Consider the following 16,934-nt stretch of genomic DNA (forward strand, 5'->3'; position numbering starts at 1 on the left):
TCCATTGGAACAATAATTTCTATACATAGCATCTATAAGAATTAATGAGTATAAAAACTATATGCAGTTTCTAGCATCGGAAGTGCCCTTATTGCGACATTGGTAACTACTCTAATCCAGTGTCTTGATTGGCAAGCCAGCGGGGTCACAGTTTGCCGCTAGTACAGGAGAATTTAGGTGGCACAAATCCTTGGCATTGAAATCAAGCTCTTCTGTCAATCATATAGTTACGCTGGCATCTCGCTTAGAAGGATGAGTATTGGTGATTAGGAACCGAAATTCTGATTCTGAGCGAATGATGAGCACGAGTGGTGGGTGAGCGAGCGGCAAGAGCGCGTGAGCTCAGCCTTTGCTTCCGTCCCGACGTCGAGTGATGGCATCGGCGATGCGAATCGCAACCACGCAAGGGAGAGGCCTTGGAAGGCCGGTCGTCATCCACACGGAGGAGAAATAGCCGAACCGCGAGCGGGACGGCGGGAATAGGTGTCTGACCCAGACGAAAAACAGCTCAGAGAAAAAAAGCTACAATTTTATCTTTTTATTATTAGGAATAGATATTACGGCAGTACTAATCTACACCCTAGGCATTAAATATTATTTATCCTGAGTAGAAAAATACTAAATAGTATTGAATGGTGTTCAATATCATTCAGCACTAAACAATACTAAAACACCGATATCTATATCTCTAGATCTAGGTGTATATAAAGGAAACATATCTAGTGGAAACTACTCATGCAAACTAACACAAAGATATTATCTAAATTCATTAAAAAATCACACATATAGATGATATGATTATACACAACCTTGTAAAATATCTTGTCCAAATTCGAACTTGTTTGCGAGATATAAAAATAACAAATTTTAAGCTAAAAAGCTGTCCACAAGAAATTTTTTATTTTTATATCTCACAAACGAATTCGAGTTTGGACAAAATGTTTTATAGTGTTATGTATCATCATATCATTTACATGTGTGATTTTTTTGTTGAATTTAGACGACTTTTTTGTTGTGGTTTGCATAGGTTTTCATGAAGGTTGTGGTTTCCAGTAAATACATTCCCATATATGAAAGGAAGATATATATATATATATATATATATATATATATATATATATATATATATATATATATATATATATATATATATATATATATATATATATAGTTAATCTCACATTGCAATTTTACCTTTGAGTGCACATACAATGGAACACATACATGATGCCTCTCAAGAAAAAAAAAGACAATGCAAGACTAATGACTTCACTATTGCACATATACACACGTGATGCCTCTCAAGTGACCCTGTTTAGATAAAAAAAAATAAACTAATTACACGCTTTGATTAGAAATTATGAGATAAATCTTTTAAGCCTAGTTAGTCCATGATTAGCATTAAGTGCTACAGCAACCTACATGTGCTAATGATAGATTAATTAAACTTAATAAATTTATCTAACAGTAAGCATTACAAAATTCCTTACTCTTACAAGTTACAAGCAAACCATACCAAAGAAACATATTTTCTTTTGGCCTAGCCATAAGGCAAGTACTTGCCAGATGGATATCCAAAGACCAAAAGAAAAGGAAATTTATATTGCACCATGCTCGTGTAGCCCACAAAACTATGTAACACTGGACCATGAATAATGGTGCCTTTGAAGAGAAGTCCTTTAACAAATCTAGCAAAGTACTCTTAATCCATCATTTATGCCTTGTTCAGTTGAGAGAAATATTTGTTTTTGGCTACTGTAGCACTTTCGTTTGTTTGTGATAAATATTATCATCATGGACTAACTAGACTTAAAAAAAATTCTGCTCGTGAATTACAAGTAAACTGTGTAATCAATATTTGTTATTGTCTATATTTAATACTTTATACATGTGGCACAAGATTCGATGTGACGGAGAATCTTTGAAATTTTTTGGAAACTAAACAAAGCCTTATTTACATGACCAAATAACCTCGCCACCTGCGGCCCAAGGCCGCGAATGGACAAGGATCCTGAAGGGACACGCAATGTAACCTTAGATTTGACTGAGCAAAGAGGATTAAAAAATAAATCTAAACGATATGTTTTAAAAATTAGATACAATGTTGTGGGTTGATGAATGAATGAATGTTGTGGGTTCTAAAAATTTTTAGATTTTTTAATAAATATTGTCTAATCAAAGACTTATTTACAGATAAACAATGCACTTAGATTTTATTTTTATCTAATTTAATACTATATACATATACCGTAAAATTTAATATGATAAAAAATCTTGAAAATTTTTTTGGTTGTAAGGTTACTAAACAAAGCCTATCCTTCCAAATAGGTGTCGTAGACAGTAACCTCTTTTCTTTTATAAAAACATCTTAAAAAAAAAATTTCAAGATAAAAACATCTTAAAATTATTGATGATTTATATTCCTAATGTTTGACTCAAATCTTATCCAAAACAACACCTATATCCTAAATCAAGAGAAATCATTCCTAAAATTTTCACATTCACAAACACAAAAACTTAATAATTATTAATAATTTATATTCTCAATATTTGATCCAAATCATATCCAAAATGTCACCTAAACTTAATAATTATTAATAATTTATATTTCCAATATTTGATCCAAATCTTATCCAAAACGACAACTAAACCCTATATACGAGTACCCTTTAATAGATGGTTTTCACTTTTCAAAATTCCACCAAAATGAGTGAATTTATTACTATCAGATCCGAATGATTGCGAAATTGTCAAATCCACTGGAGTTTCAGCGCGCAAAGGCGCACAAAAACCATACAAAACACGAAACTGATCACCTCGGAAAACTTATTAGAGCCCTGCTGCGCTGCAGCACTGATCCGAAAATTTTTTAAATTTTGAACTACTTTCATTTTTATTTGACAAACACTATCCAATCATAAACTAGCTAGACTTAGTTTCATCTCGATTTATAGGTAAACTACGCAAGTAATTTTTATTTTCGTTTATATTTACTACTACATGATTGTGCCACAAAATTCGATGTGACGATGTGAACAGAGAATCTTGAAAAAAATTAAATTTTGGGAGGCCTTTGTACAGCGATGAAACTGATTATCATTCTATTTTGCTACAAAACTTACATATTCTTACAAATTCTTCAAATATTACAAAATCAAAAAGAGTGATTGTATTGTATATGACCACTCAATCATTAGTCCGCCACAAATGATTACAAATTCTTCAAATAATCCACAACCAATAAATTTATTTAAAATATAGAAGCACAAGGTACCAATTAACAGACTTCAAGACAAAACTAACTGTCAAACTTAGCGTGCCCTCAGACATCCAAGGAAGGAATTAGCAGCATTAGCTCTCAAGCCTGGCAGGGCGAAAGCTCTTAGGCGGCAACTGCGAATGTAGAGAAACAAGCCTTAACTTCTATCATCATTGGGCAGAATCAGAGCTCAAGAAAGAAATGAAGATTAAGAAAAATCGAACACAGAAAATGTAGAACACACAAACGATTCAAACTCCCAGCAAAAAAGACAACTACCAAAGAACAAACAACTCATTATTCTTATTGCTTTGCATCAGACATCCAAGGAAGGATTTAGCAGCATTAGCTCTCCAGCCTGGCAAGGCGAAAGCTCTTAGGCGGCAACTGCGAATGTAGAGAAACAAGCCTTGAATTTATCATCATTTGCAATAAAAAAGCAAATGCCTATACATTTTGGTTCAGGCTGCTTTTTTTAAAGACTATCCAATCGAATGTTTAACACATGTATGGAGTACTAAATAGACTATTTACGAAACTGAAAACACAGCAAGAGAATAATTTGAAAATCTACAAAACTGAAAACACAGCAAGAGAATAATTTGTGAGTTACAGTACCTTTTGAATTTTAGCACCGCCAACCAAACAACCCCAACACATAGGTATGAAAAAAATGTTTGAAATACATATGGCTCAGATATCCAAGGAAGGAATTAACAGCACTAGCTCTCAAGCCTGGCAGGGCGAAAGCTCTTGGGCGGCTACTGCGAATGTTGAGAAACAAGCCTTAGCTTTATCATCATCACCATACACAATGCAAACATACCAATTAAAAATAGAGTGAGTGCAGAAAAATGTGATCACATTAACCGGCTCTGTGGACAGACAGAGAAGCAGTCCCCAGGTTCCTATCAACATGTGAAATGTTGAGACAACTTTGTTTTGGCCTAATCATAGCATCTCTGGTCAATAACGTGGCTAACAGAGACGTGGCATCAGGCCCAAATTTCATTTCATTACAATTCACAAACTAAATGATGTTGAATAAGTTAAATAGGCAGTTATCATAACCCCTCAGAGACCCGATTTAAATCACACACCACAGCTTAATCAAACAACTACAGATGGGACTCTATCCTAGACAAAACCACAAAGGTTATGGTCGAAGGATAGACACCTGCAGCTGAAAGAAGCAGCTGCTGTTTACAGGGTCAAACGGCACTTCCTATCGGTAGGTCTTGGGATCCTCATTGGGACTATTGGGACTGCAACAGGGCAACCACGTCTACATAATCAGATTAAACTAACAAAAGTACATGATCAAAACATGAAATGTATAATATGTATGCTTACATAAGCCTCAGCAAGCCAGACAATTTTCGTCATAAGTAAATCTGACGGTAATTCCAGATGTATAGCTAATCATCATTGGCTTACATACAGATCACGTGGCAGGATAAGGCCGTAAGGATACCTGCCTAAAGCAAACAAAGACACAGACCAAACGATAAAAAAACGAAAATAAAAAGGCTAAATCAAAGAGTAATTGCAGTATCATCAGAAAAGAATTGCCTTCTCACTCACAGAGCTAACAGCACTGTGTCAGAAGGTGTCCTAAGATTGTTTCGTGGTTTCATCATCTGATACAAAGAAAAAGACAGATACAGTTCAACAACACAAAAAAAAATGAAAACCATTACAGCAAGATGTTAAGGATTCAGATGCAGAGATGTATGTGCATCACTCGCTCGGCAGAAGCCGGCCTCGGATCAAGTGTTGGATTATGCATCAGTTGATCTTCACTATCCAAAATCAAATTACTGAGCAGGAAAAACAACAGCAAAAAAAAGATTGGAGGGGATCTGTAGTTACTCAGTGGTGGCAATAGGTTATTGGTTCGATTCTGCCAGCGAGTGTCCTCAGTGCTTTCAGAAGAGGGAGCTTAGTATCCTCATCGCAACAGTCCATCCCACGCTCCAATGGAAAAAAAAATAATCAAACGAAAAAAAAAGAAATCGCACGGAGAAAACATTTCGAGCAGATAAACGAGACGCAAAGAGATGAGTTAGATGGCTCGGTTCAGCGGGAAAATCGGCATACAGATCAACCTCGAGTAGAGAGAGACCTGTGATTCGGTCTGTTGAGCTTGAATATTACCGAGTCGTCACTGCCATCCATCTCACTTGACACAAACAATCGATTACGAACAGAAAGCAATATGCACACACGATCTGGAGGTGTTCTAAACCAAGAGCTCTGCGGATCTGGGTTGGCGTCGGATGGATTGGGGCGAGGTGTTCTAAACCTAAAGCTCAGCGGCGATGCGGGGACTCCAGTAGAGGCGGCGTTTATATGGAGGGGATTGGTGAATTAGGGTTTGAGCAGGAGGTGCAGGTGGATGTGCGGTCGAGTTGGGCTAATCCGTGGGCTTTTCCGCAGGCTATGGTTTGGGTTTGGTGGGCTGGTGGGTTCGGCCTAGCCCACAGAGTACTGTTAGGGGCCGTGAGATACGTAATGTGGCGCGGGGAGGGCGGCGGGGCGGCTGAGAGCTGAGGCGGCTGGGAAGAATTATGTTTTCATCTTAGGTTATTGTTGGTAACAAAAACATATTTTCCCCTTGAATGTATGTTGCATAAGTCATAGCCAAACTTTTTTTTACTCTATTTGTTTTAAAATCTCAACCTAATATGTATCTAATCGTATAATGAAAATTACCATATCCGTTCTAATTGTAAGACTCTTTAATTTTTTGTTATATCAACTTTATTATATATCTAGTCTAGATATAATAATATGTGTAGCTATATAGTAAAATGGATATAGAAAAAAGTCAAAACCACTTGTAATTTAGAACGGATGGAGTATGTACGTAGAAAAGGTAGAATACCTTAGAGCCTATTTGCTTGACCATATGTAATGAATCTGTAAACTATTTAATAGTATTTTTCTCTCACGATAAATCAATGTTTGGCGAAAGCATTATTCATTAATTTTTTGTGAAAGAAAATATTGATTCGATAGATAAGCTCCAATCAATAGGGCTAATATTTCTGATTTCAAAATTCCAGCCTAAATTTTGATTTTAAAGGTACAATTTCAGAAGTGTAAGTGGGCGCCTGGCCGGTGGATGGAGGCGACGAGGCGTGCGTGTCCACGGTCCACCTCCTCCAGGCTCCAGCAGGTCGGCACTCCGGCTCAAGTGCCCCGCCATCAGAATCCACTAATTACTGATATTTGTTTTTCTTCACCTGTCGCAATCGCCATTTTTGCTAGAGAGAAAAGAAAAACAGGGCTCGAAAATACGAGCTCCACTACTCCCTGCTTCAGGCACGCTCATCTTCCCCGCTCCAGTGCTCCACCGATCAGGAATTCATTCAGAACTCACCGCCACCGCCTGCTCCCTCCTCGATAAATCCAGCCTATTATCCAAACCGTCTCCCGTCTGATCCGTCGCCGTCGAGGAGTCGACTCGTCTATCCACAGGCAAAAGAAGTATCTAGCGGGGAGCGTCGCCGGCGATGCTCTGCTCCGGCCGCATGCTGGCCTGCAACGGCCTCTTGCCCGGTCGGCTCCGGCTGCCGAGGGCCGACGCCTACCGCCTGCGCCCACCAGCGCTCGCGCGGAGGTGGAGCGTCGCGGCCTCCGCTGCGGCGTCCGGCGGCTCATCTGACCTCCCATCGTCGTCGTCTTCGCCGCCTACCCCGCCGTTCGGGGTCGGGGACGACCAGGCCGCTGCATCACCTGGGTAAAAACATTTTATGTAGGAAGTTGGCAATTTTAGCTCTGCTGGCGAGCTGTGAGGCGTGAGCAAAACATTTTTGTTTCCGCTGTGGTCTACCTGCGTGTGACTAGTGAATCGGATTCTGATTGCCCGTGCGACGAATCTCGTTCAGACATAGCTTCTCTATCCATCAAGAATACATGAACATGTTGGATCTCTTTTCGAAAGTAGGTTAATATGTTGGATCTAACTGACAAACTGTTGGCCTTGAACTTTCCATGAATATTTGTTTGTACTCTTTTGCATTCATCGATAGTATTCAGGTATGGTTTGTGCTGCACGGAGATAACATTGGCCCCTGCTTGGCTTTTTGCAGGTTTTGCATCATCGAAGGGCCTGAGACGGTCCAAGATTTTGCAAAGCTAGACTTGCAGGAGATTCAAGATAACATTAGGAGCCGCCGAAACAAGATTTTCTTGCATATGGAGGAGGTGTGTTAACTTTGTACTCTTTTGTCATATACTGCTACTTGTGTAGTAAAATATTAGCTTTGTAAGCTTGGCGTGTATGAAATTGCTTGTCAAAATAGATAACACTAAATAGCATTCTGCCATCCTTTGGTTACTGCCACACAACTAATCTGGAAATGGTCACACCCGTTTCTAAAACATAAGTATTACTTAATTTGAATTAATTACTAACGCTTAGTGTGATTGTGTTATGGGACAATTTGTTCTATAGCACTGAAAGATCGCTTCTTTTTGGAAAATATCACTGAAACAACCTAAATCATATAATACCACCGAAAGTAATACCACCGAAAGATAGAAACATTGTGGAATTCTATCTCTGTGTTAGAATTGATCGGCTTTGAGCACATTTTCCTTGCTTATTTTCTCTAAGACACATAACTGAAATGACAGAAATTCCCATGTGCTAGACTGGCCAGAACAAGGCTGAACCACACCCTATCGGTTCTGTCTCCAAATTGATGTGGCTATGCTCACGTGCTGCACACACTCCCCTTTGCTCCTCTCTGCCCCAGGCCGCCACTTGCCCCTGTTCCACACCTGGACACGGCAACCCTGCCATGTCCCCATCGGCCCATCCAAGCACCAGGCACCACCCGTGCTCATCGCCCCCAAGCCATGATGTCAGCAGTGAGACAAGGAGGGTAGCTCCCAAGCAGGATTAGTGCATATGTGCTAAAATGCAGCGCTATCATCTGTGTTGAGAAGGCAGCTAGCATATCTGTGGAGATTCTGCTGACTGGTTGTGTTAAAATGACTGGTTCTTTGTTCAGATGGCCTGGGGAATTTTGGTCGAAGTTAACGGCAGCCGGTCCAAAATTATTAAACAGAACAAAAGATTGCTGAATCCCGTAATGTTTGGATCTTTGAATGGTATCTTACGGAACCAGGTTCGTTCGGTGGTATTTTCCAAAAGACACGAGCTTATAATGGATTTTCCCTTGTGTGATTGGGCGCTGTTGCTATACTCATTTTTTTGGGAATCCATGTTATGCAGATACTAGATGACTGCCCATGTGAACTTTCAGAAAACTTGAGATATCCATCGATGTTTGCATGTCTTGTGCAGTTTCTTTCGTTCTCTACATCCGATCTAGTGTTTTAGTTGCCTCTTCTAGTTGATTCTGGTTGCAGCGGTGCCAGAAAATGCATCATATGCTCTTTCTGAGTCTTAGTTCTGTTTGCCTTGTTCATAGATTCGGCGATTGAGAATACAGCAAAGAATAAAGAATGTGGAACTCGGAATTTCAGATGAAGAGAGTGATCGGGAGCTCCCTGATTTTCCATCATTTATCCCCTTCTTGCCTCCTCTGGTATGTATCTGTGCCTTTGAGCACTCAGACACTACAATGCATGGTTGTTACTGATGTACAAACTTTTACCTTATGTGAACAGAGTGCAGCTAATCTAAAGGTCTACTATGCCACATGTTTCGCCCTCATAGCTAGTATAATGGTCTTCGGTGGTCTTCTTGCACCAATCGTAAGTCACAGTTCTCAATTTTGGTATCACTAATATTGACTGTTATAGTTTTATTTTGCCATATAAATTGCTTGAAATGCTTAACAACTTGATGTGCTCTCGTGCAGCTGGAACTTAAACTTGGTCTAGGGGGCACATCTTATGAAGACTTTATCCGCAGCGTTCATCTGCCGATGCAGTTGAGGTACTACCACTTCTCCACAGTCCATTAATCTATCAAGGATCATCTAGCTAGGGAAGTCAAGACTGGTCTGCCATGGCTACTGACTGCTTCTCTCTTCATTTGTCTACATGTACTGCAGTGAGGTAGATCCCATTGTGGCATCTTTCTCCGGCGGAGCAGTTGGAGTTATCTCTGCCCTAATGGTTGTTGAGATAAACAATGTCAAGCAGCAGGAGCATAAGCGGTGCAAATACTGTTTAGGAACCGGTAAGTTTTCTTCCAAAACCTTATTTCTCAAACATGCAGGACTGCAGGAGAGCTGCGTACACTGCATTAAGAACTAGAACAGGGTTGAAGAAACCCTTACAAACCCACACAAACATGTGCCCAGAAGCACATGCACTCCACAATAGCTTAACTAGCCTCCAAAACTTTTTCATGATCATATAACATGAACATAAGTTCTATGGAAGATTGCATGTGCCATTCAGTTTTCGCAGCTATATAGTCAAGTGTTACCTAACATTATTATGTTGGCCTGAAGCTCACACTGAAGCCTGAGATATGTTGTGAAGTTCGTTGCTTGCTCAGCTTTAGTGCAGTAATAAGATGTTGAAACAGTGGCGAAGCTAAAGTAAATTAGAGGGTGGTGCAATTCTCTAATAAATATGAAATTTTGAGGTGTAACAATGGTGAAAATTTGATTGTAATAGTAGTTTTTCAATTTTCTATGGGTGCATGTGCACCCACAACAATGAACTTAGCTTCGCCACTGTGTTGAAACCTGGGTCAAAATAGTTTCGCTGAAATTTGGTTGTTGCCGATGCTGATGCTGATTTGTTGTGAGAGGAAAACACTGCTGAAAAACAGTGTTGTGTCCCCATATCATAAACTTGTTATGCATTCCATATGATCACCAAAATATACTTTTTCATGGAAGTCTTCCTTTTTAGCTATGTATGATGTGCCTAGATGTCTTGTAGGATACCTGGCATGTGCCCGCTGTTCAAGCACGGGTGCTCTTGTGCTCACTGAGCCTGTGTCAACATTCAGTGACGGCAATCAGCCTTTATCCGCACCAAAGACAGAGAGATGCCCGAATTGCTCCGGCTCGGGAAAGGTAAATTATATCTTTTTACATGCTGAAAATCTTCGTGTCACCACCTCATTAGTGATTCTGATTGCACATGAATATGAATCATTTTTGTGAAAAAATCCAGGTGATGTGCCCAACATGCCTCTGCACTGGGATGGCCATGGCAAGCGAGCATGACCCCCGGATCGATCCGTTTATTTGAGGCGCACTGTAGTCCAGGAACTGTTGTAGCGTGTGGAAGACTGGAAGTGGAAGATGCTTTGTAGATAATAGTATCGACAAATGACTCACAGATAGGCCGAATCGTGAAATTTGAATCGACATTGTACTTGTACGGCACGAATAGGATGAGCTGAAGAGTGCAGAGAGGTGTTATGTTGCAAAGTAATAATTCGCGCGTCACTGTATACTACTACTAGAACGTCTTTTTTCATCCGACACTAATGACTCAAATCTCATGATGAATTTGGTCACGCATGTCATACGTGTATCTATTAGCCCCAGATGATGCTTTCGGTTGTCGATGCATTGATGCGCTCTTGGGGCAGTTGGGGTGGTGTTCCAGCCATGTAATCGTAAGTTATCTTTGCAGCGTATTTTTTCATTGAGTCAACAGTGTTTTTTTATGATAAATCAGCGAACGGTTTAGGGTTCCGGTTTCTGTCACCATTCAAACAGTGTAGCCCCGGGCTCTACTTTCCTGCCACCACTGAGCAGAACTTCCAGTGATTGTTGCAGTTCACACATGTGACGAACGGGTAAACATTGGTTCAACAGCAGTATGCAGCTGATAGTAGGCCTTATTTAGTTCCTAAATAATTTTATAAAATTTTTCAGATTCTCTATTTCATCGAATCTTACGACACATATATGATGCATTAAATATAAATAAAAAAATAACTAATTGTATAGTTTACTTATAATTTACTAGACGAATCTTTTGATTCTAGTTAATCTATGATTGGATAATATTTGTCAAATATTGTCTCCCGCTGGCCACATCTGCCACACTTGAACTGATCGGTTGTTGCCTTTGGTGCTGCTCCCCGCTATACATAATTAGTACATATGAACATATGACCTATGGCGATTACCTTCTTGATTAAACAAAAGTCTTATGTGAAGGAAAACTATATACTCATATCACGATAATGCGCATGTCGCACATACATCTATACCTACTACTAAATTGTGAAAATTTCAGTTTGCCTAAAACTTTCTTCTGCCACCAGGTATCTGTCCGCCACGAGTATGTCTATTCTTTATTTCCTTCCAAGGCCACCGCAACGTTTCCTTCCCACGCCATCACCGCTCCTGTCTCGCGGTGCCGTCCCGCGCTGGCGCTGCACGCGAGACATCCCCTTAGCATCCGCCCACAGCGCCCCCACTCCTCCCGTCCACGCATAGGGGCGAGGTCGCCGCTCCTCCTGTCCGTGCGGAGCCTCACCACTCCTCTCATTTGCGCACAGGGCCGAGGAGCTCCAAGCAAAGAAAGAACGGACGACCGCCGGCAGCCGTGGAGGAAGAACCATCGTTTGGGGCTTCCAGTTGCGGGCAACATGCAGGCCACCGGAGTCATGTTCTCACGCATCGGACGGCTGGGTGTACTACTCGACGTCAAATCGTCGGAGCGGCAGCTTAACCATGGCAACATCGACAACGCCGGAGCCAGCGAGTACTCAGAGAGAGACCATGTTTTGGCCTTGCCGTACGGGATAAAGGAAGTCGATGCCTGGTTTGTTCATAGGGATTGTCTCGTCCTAGCAGTGACAGGAATAGGTAGGTGTGTTTTCTGTAATGCCCTTTTTATATTTTATAGTTTATTATTTTTCCCCCACATGAATAGCAGTTTTGGCCTCCTTTTCTCACATGGATAACTCTACTGGCAGGAAAGTCCCTTTGTTTTTAGATCCTAGCTACACTAACAACAAAGATCATGGTGGTCATATCACCCTTGATTAGTTAATGCATGTTTAGTGCCTAAAACTTGCAAATCATGGGATACCTGCTGCTTCCTTGGATCAGGATAACCTGATAGCCATGTTGAGGGTTTCATGCAGGAGGTGATATCAAGCCCTGGTCTAGAGCTTGTGGACAATGATGAGTCCAATAAATCTGGTCGTGATGTTCCTAATGGGTTGTTTCATATCCTAATTTTCAGTTTAATGAACGATACAAGATCTTAAATGTACCTTTTATGATTACTACTGAAAATAGAGTTCCCGATATGACCAAACTAATTCAGAAATTATATATTATGGAACACCCCTTAGTCATTTATGCTGCAATCAGTAACTCATAATGGTCCATTCTTAAATTAATCTGAAATGTAATATTCCTTACTAGATGATCATGTATTTGTAAATTCTAGGTCTAATATGCATATTGTTTTGCGAGTGTGCACGTGCTTGGCTATTTATTTTGGACAAGTCAGATAAGGGAGGTGAAACTTATTATGTACTCTAATTGCTGGCGTACCAAACATAATTGTATAAGCAAGAATGATTGTATATTTTGTGAAGCATCTTGAAGTGGAATAAAAAGATATTTAAGCCTGATTAATTCCGTGTCTTTGGTTGTGATAATTAGCATGAGTACGGATCAATAAATTGTATATCTCCCGTTGCAACGCACGGGCATTTTTGCTAGTAATATTTAATTTAATTATGAAAATTTCAGTCTGCCACTTTTTCATCCGTCTAATTTTCATCCGTCCAATCTTCTCTATAACCGAATTCTGCACCAAAAGCGGGCACCCGATAGCGCCACGTCACCCGCTTACTCTCCAGCCGTTGGATCGACCGTTCACGCGATCGGGTCCATTCGATACAGGTCGTAGCGGGTCTCTCACCCGTCAACGGTGGTCCCGAACGGTTGCGGATCCTCGCGAACCCGCTCGCAGTCTCGCACGCTATTCCCGCACATCCTTCCTCCCAGTGCGGCAGGCCAGCGGCCCCATCGTGGGCAGGGTGCGGGCGCTGCGGCCGCGGCGCTCCCGGCCATCCCGGCGCAGGTGGGTCCCCAGAGACCTCGGCGACCCTGGCGGCCGTGCCGCGGTCGTGGCCGTGCGCCGCGCCGCTGCAGCTGGGCCTGTATGCGTAGCAATCAGGCCACGGCCTACCTCCTGCCGAGCCACGGCCGGCCCCGGGAACATGCGGGCCCGGTGCAGCTCGCTGGCCGGCCAGGAACCGCCGCCGTGGCCATCCCCGGGCGGAACCAGCCGCCGAGAAGGCGAGCTTCGAGGCGGTCGCCCCGCCCTCGCTGGCCCTGATGCCATCGCGGAGCAAGGAGCTGTGCGTCAGCAGCAGCCGGTGCTGGATGAAGCGAAGATGGGAGGAGAAGGCGAGCAGCGTCAGCTGCAGGGCAAGAGCAAGCGACAGGCCTGACTTGTTCTCACCTGTGCTTGTAGCCATGGACTGGCAGGAGTGCACGTACGTTTCTTTCCTCCCTCTCATTCTGCCCGAGCGTGCCAAAAAGTGCTCCAATTTCTCGGTTGAATTGGTATAGCCTTAGCTTTGACCTGTGCCACCGCTGCCTACTGATTCACGTGGAGAAATCTCCCCTTTTCACTAGCTGATTGAGCTACTTTGCTTGCTGATCAGTAGATCAGAAACCAACGTCTACTCGAATGGAAGCAAAATTACCGTTGTCCACTGAATTTTATACTGGGCAATACTGGGAATTTGAGTAAAATGTAGTACTGACATCTACGAACGGTGGTCCATGGAAAATAAGGAGTGAATAACTTGTGTAATCTATTGATGAGTATTTCTTGGCAGCCACAACAGATGCTGGTTTGCATTGGTTAAGGCTGGATTTTGTAGGGCCCAGGCTGTAAATGATTATTATATATGTCACCCAAAACACCTGTAAGCAACTAGAACTATATTCAATAAATGTTGATATGTACTCGCAATAGGCAAGGCTTGTAAATCTGACCATGTGGACTCTGATCAGAATTCAAAGTGTAGATAAAAGGTCACTGCTTCCTGCTTTATAGTTATAGGTGACTGCTGAGTACTGGGTTATGCATGAGTTTTGATTAAAAAACTTCCCAAACAGTATCTTCAGTGAATAGCTTGCTAGACTTACTTGCTTAACGTTTCATAGAAGTTCATTCATCAAAATTTTACCTAATTATACCCCTGTTTCTACAGCAAATTGCAAAGAGATTTATTTGCAGACTATAAAATCTACATGAACTGTATGATGCATAGATCTTTCTCTTGGCCTCAGTACTAGACTTCGTTTCTTTTTGTTTGCCCCTTGTGACATTGTAAATATGATTTCAGTGTGTGTTTTCCTCCACTTTAGTTAATATGGTTATTGTCCGCTGTTTCCTTTAATAATGCTTGGCATTGCATATATTGTGCTACATTAAGTATGTTCAGTTTACAAATCCTTGAAGATAAACCTGATCTTTCACGGTGGACTCTGAAGTACGAGGTCCTTGGGTGGGATGTAGAATTTTCTTGGCTTGCACGTAACATGACAGTAAGTATCTGCTTTTACAAGGCTGCTATCAGTTTAGATATGAACATCATTGACATTACTCACGTGTCAGCCTATTAAAAACCAGAAAACCAATTGGCAATCTCTCCAAGGTCTTCCTAATAGGTAAGTATTACAGAATCTGCGGCTATTGCATACATAAATTAGAGAAAGGTTAGGTAATAGAGATATAGATATAGATTTGATAGTTTTTTTTCTCCCGTTGCAACGCACGGGCATTTTTGCTAGTGTTGACTAATATACAGAAAGGATCAACTGATTATTTTCCTATTAGCCCCTCATTTCTTTCGTAAGGCGATAAACAAGACACCGGAAAAAGAAACAAACTAGTACGAGATTGGCACCATAACAATCATGGAACAATATCCGCTAACAATAAGGGCTACAGGACCTTGTTCGCTTGACCTTATCAGCCGAATCTATCAGCCATTTAGCAGTATTTTTCTCTCACAACAAATCAGCCAACAATACTTTCAATAGTGTTTTTCTCTTACATGGCTTATCATGCTACGTGCAACCTTTAATTAGCTTATAGCTAATTTATTAGTGACTGTTTTTTGGCTTTGGTGGGATGCTTATAACAAGGCGAACGCTAGGGATAAAATCATGTCTATTGAGGAGATGGTTTACAACATATATTCTATGAAATATGTTGATACTTTTCATACAGGCCAAATAAGAGGAAAAGTATGATTTCTTGTTAGGTTCCCCCACGGACGATGTCATAAAGATTAACATTGATGGAGCTTTATACAAGAAGAAAAGAAAGTTGCTTGGTTCTATTGTGAGGGATCACAAAGAGGCCACGGTGTGCAGGTATAATCAAATTGGTGCATGATGCATTAAGTACTGAGCCCCAAGCTTGTAAGCTTGTTTTGCTACCTTTTGCATAGCAATAAATCATGGTTTATCCCGGATCATTTTGGAGAATGGTTCGACAATTTTAGTAAATGCTCTACAGTCCTGCTTTTATGATTCTTTTACACCAGAAGCTAAAAATCATAAAAGCAGAAGCTAAAATGTTGTATTGTTCATGGATTTTAATCCTCTTGAAAAATATATTGCATTCCATAGGTCCTTGATCACGTCAATCCCGCTGGCACGACCAAATAACATAGTCGCGCCACATGCGTTGCCGTGGCAAGCTTTTAGCAGATATTGTTCCATGATTGTTATGATGCCGATCTCGTAGTTGTTTGTTTCTTTTCATGTGTCTTGTTTATCGCCTTACGAAAGAAATGCTAATCAGACTAATAGAAAAATATTTTGTATATTAGTCGACATGTATGTGCGACATGTGCGTTATTATGATAGGAGTATATAGTTTTTCTTCACATAAAACTTTTGTTTAATCAAGAAGATAATCGCCATAGGTCATATGATCCTCTCTGCGTCACTTTGCCGATGAAAACCTTTCACCGAAAATCAGTTTTGTTTTCAGCCTTTAGGTTGAACAAGATTGACATGCATTTTGTCTTATGAGACCCAATGAAACGTCCAACGATCCAAGCCTCTCAAATAGTGCTGCAAACTCAACTATCACAGTAACCTTCATCCAAGATGTAGTTATGCAAATTTACATACTATCACATATATTAGGTGTAGAGACTAGCAATCTCTATGAAATCTAATTGATGAAGACTTTTTGTTATAAATCGCTCAGATTACTTAGAGTGACTGGCCTTGTTTAGTTCAAAAAGTTTGCAAAATAAACACTGTAGGACTTTCGTTTGTATTTGACAAATATTATCCAATTATGGACTAACTAGGCTTAAAAGATTCGTCTCACAAATTATAAAAAAATTATGTAATTAGTTATTATTTTTATCTATATTTAATACTCCATGCATACACCGTAAGATTAGGGGGGTGTTTGGGACTGCTCTGCTCTATGTTTTTAGCCAAAAGGTTTCAGCTCCACGCACTAAAGAGGTACTTCATAAACTCCACTTTTTCATGAAGCTGCTCCAGTGTAGTTTGTAGAGCAGAGTTTGTGGAGCAGTACCAAACACCCCTAGATGTGATAGAGAAGCTAAATTTTTTTGCAAAATTTTCTAGGAACTAATAAACAAGGCCGGTGAGTTTTGGCTAGGCGCAGTCGCGGGCCCTGCCTGTCAGCCGTGTCTCCCATCCGTCAGCCATTCGTTCCCATCTCCTCCTTCCTCCCGAAA

General features: G+C 40.9%; 2 protein-coding genes and 1 pseudogene across 8 annotated transcripts; all 3 read left to right on the top strand.

Annotated features, from left to right (window-relative positions):
- LOC110434884 lies at window positions 4,966–5,639 on the top strand (annotated as a pseudogene).
- On the top strand, window positions 6,464–10,733 carry LOC8077677 (protein ORANGE, chloroplastic). Its single transcript, XM_002452782.2, has 8 exons — window positions 6,464–7,004; window positions 7,357–7,471; window positions 8,707–8,823; window positions 8,906–8,992; window positions 9,100–9,176; window positions 9,295–9,422; window positions 10,139–10,275; window positions 10,376–10,733. The coding sequence occupies exons 1-8, from the start codon at window positions 6,778–6,780 to the stop codon at window positions 10,451–10,453; spliced, it is 966 nt and encodes a 321-aa protein (XP_002452827.1). The 5' UTR covers window positions 6,464–6,777; the 3' UTR covers window positions 10,454–10,733.
- Window positions 13,210–16,931, top strand: LOC110434318. Of its 7 annotated transcripts, none has more exons than XM_021458165.1 (4): window positions 13,210–13,682; window positions 14,643–14,745; window positions 14,816–14,868; window positions 16,822–16,931. In XM_021458165.1, exons 1-4 carry the CDS (start codon window positions 13,522–13,524, stop codon window positions 16,826–16,828), a joined length of 324 nt encoding a protein of 107 aa, XP_021313840.1. In that variant the 5' UTR covers window positions 13,210–13,521; the 3' UTR covers window positions 16,829–16,931. The 7 variants fall into 7 exon arrangements, 5 of the variants coding, with proteins under 5 accessions (XP_021313840.1, XP_021313841.1, XP_021313838.1 ...); XM_021458166.1 differs by having other exon boundaries at window positions 14,831–14,868; XM_021458163.1 differs by lacking the exon at window positions 16,822–16,931 and adding an exon at window positions 15,468–15,836.

Source organism: Sorghum bicolor, chromosome 4, assembly GCF_000003195.3.
Source record: "Sorghum bicolor cultivar BTx623 chromosome 4, Sorghum_bicolor_NCBIv3, whole genome shotgun sequence".
Lineage (NCBI taxonomy): Eukaryota > Viridiplantae > Streptophyta > Magnoliopsida > Poales > Poaceae > Sorghum > Sorghum bicolor.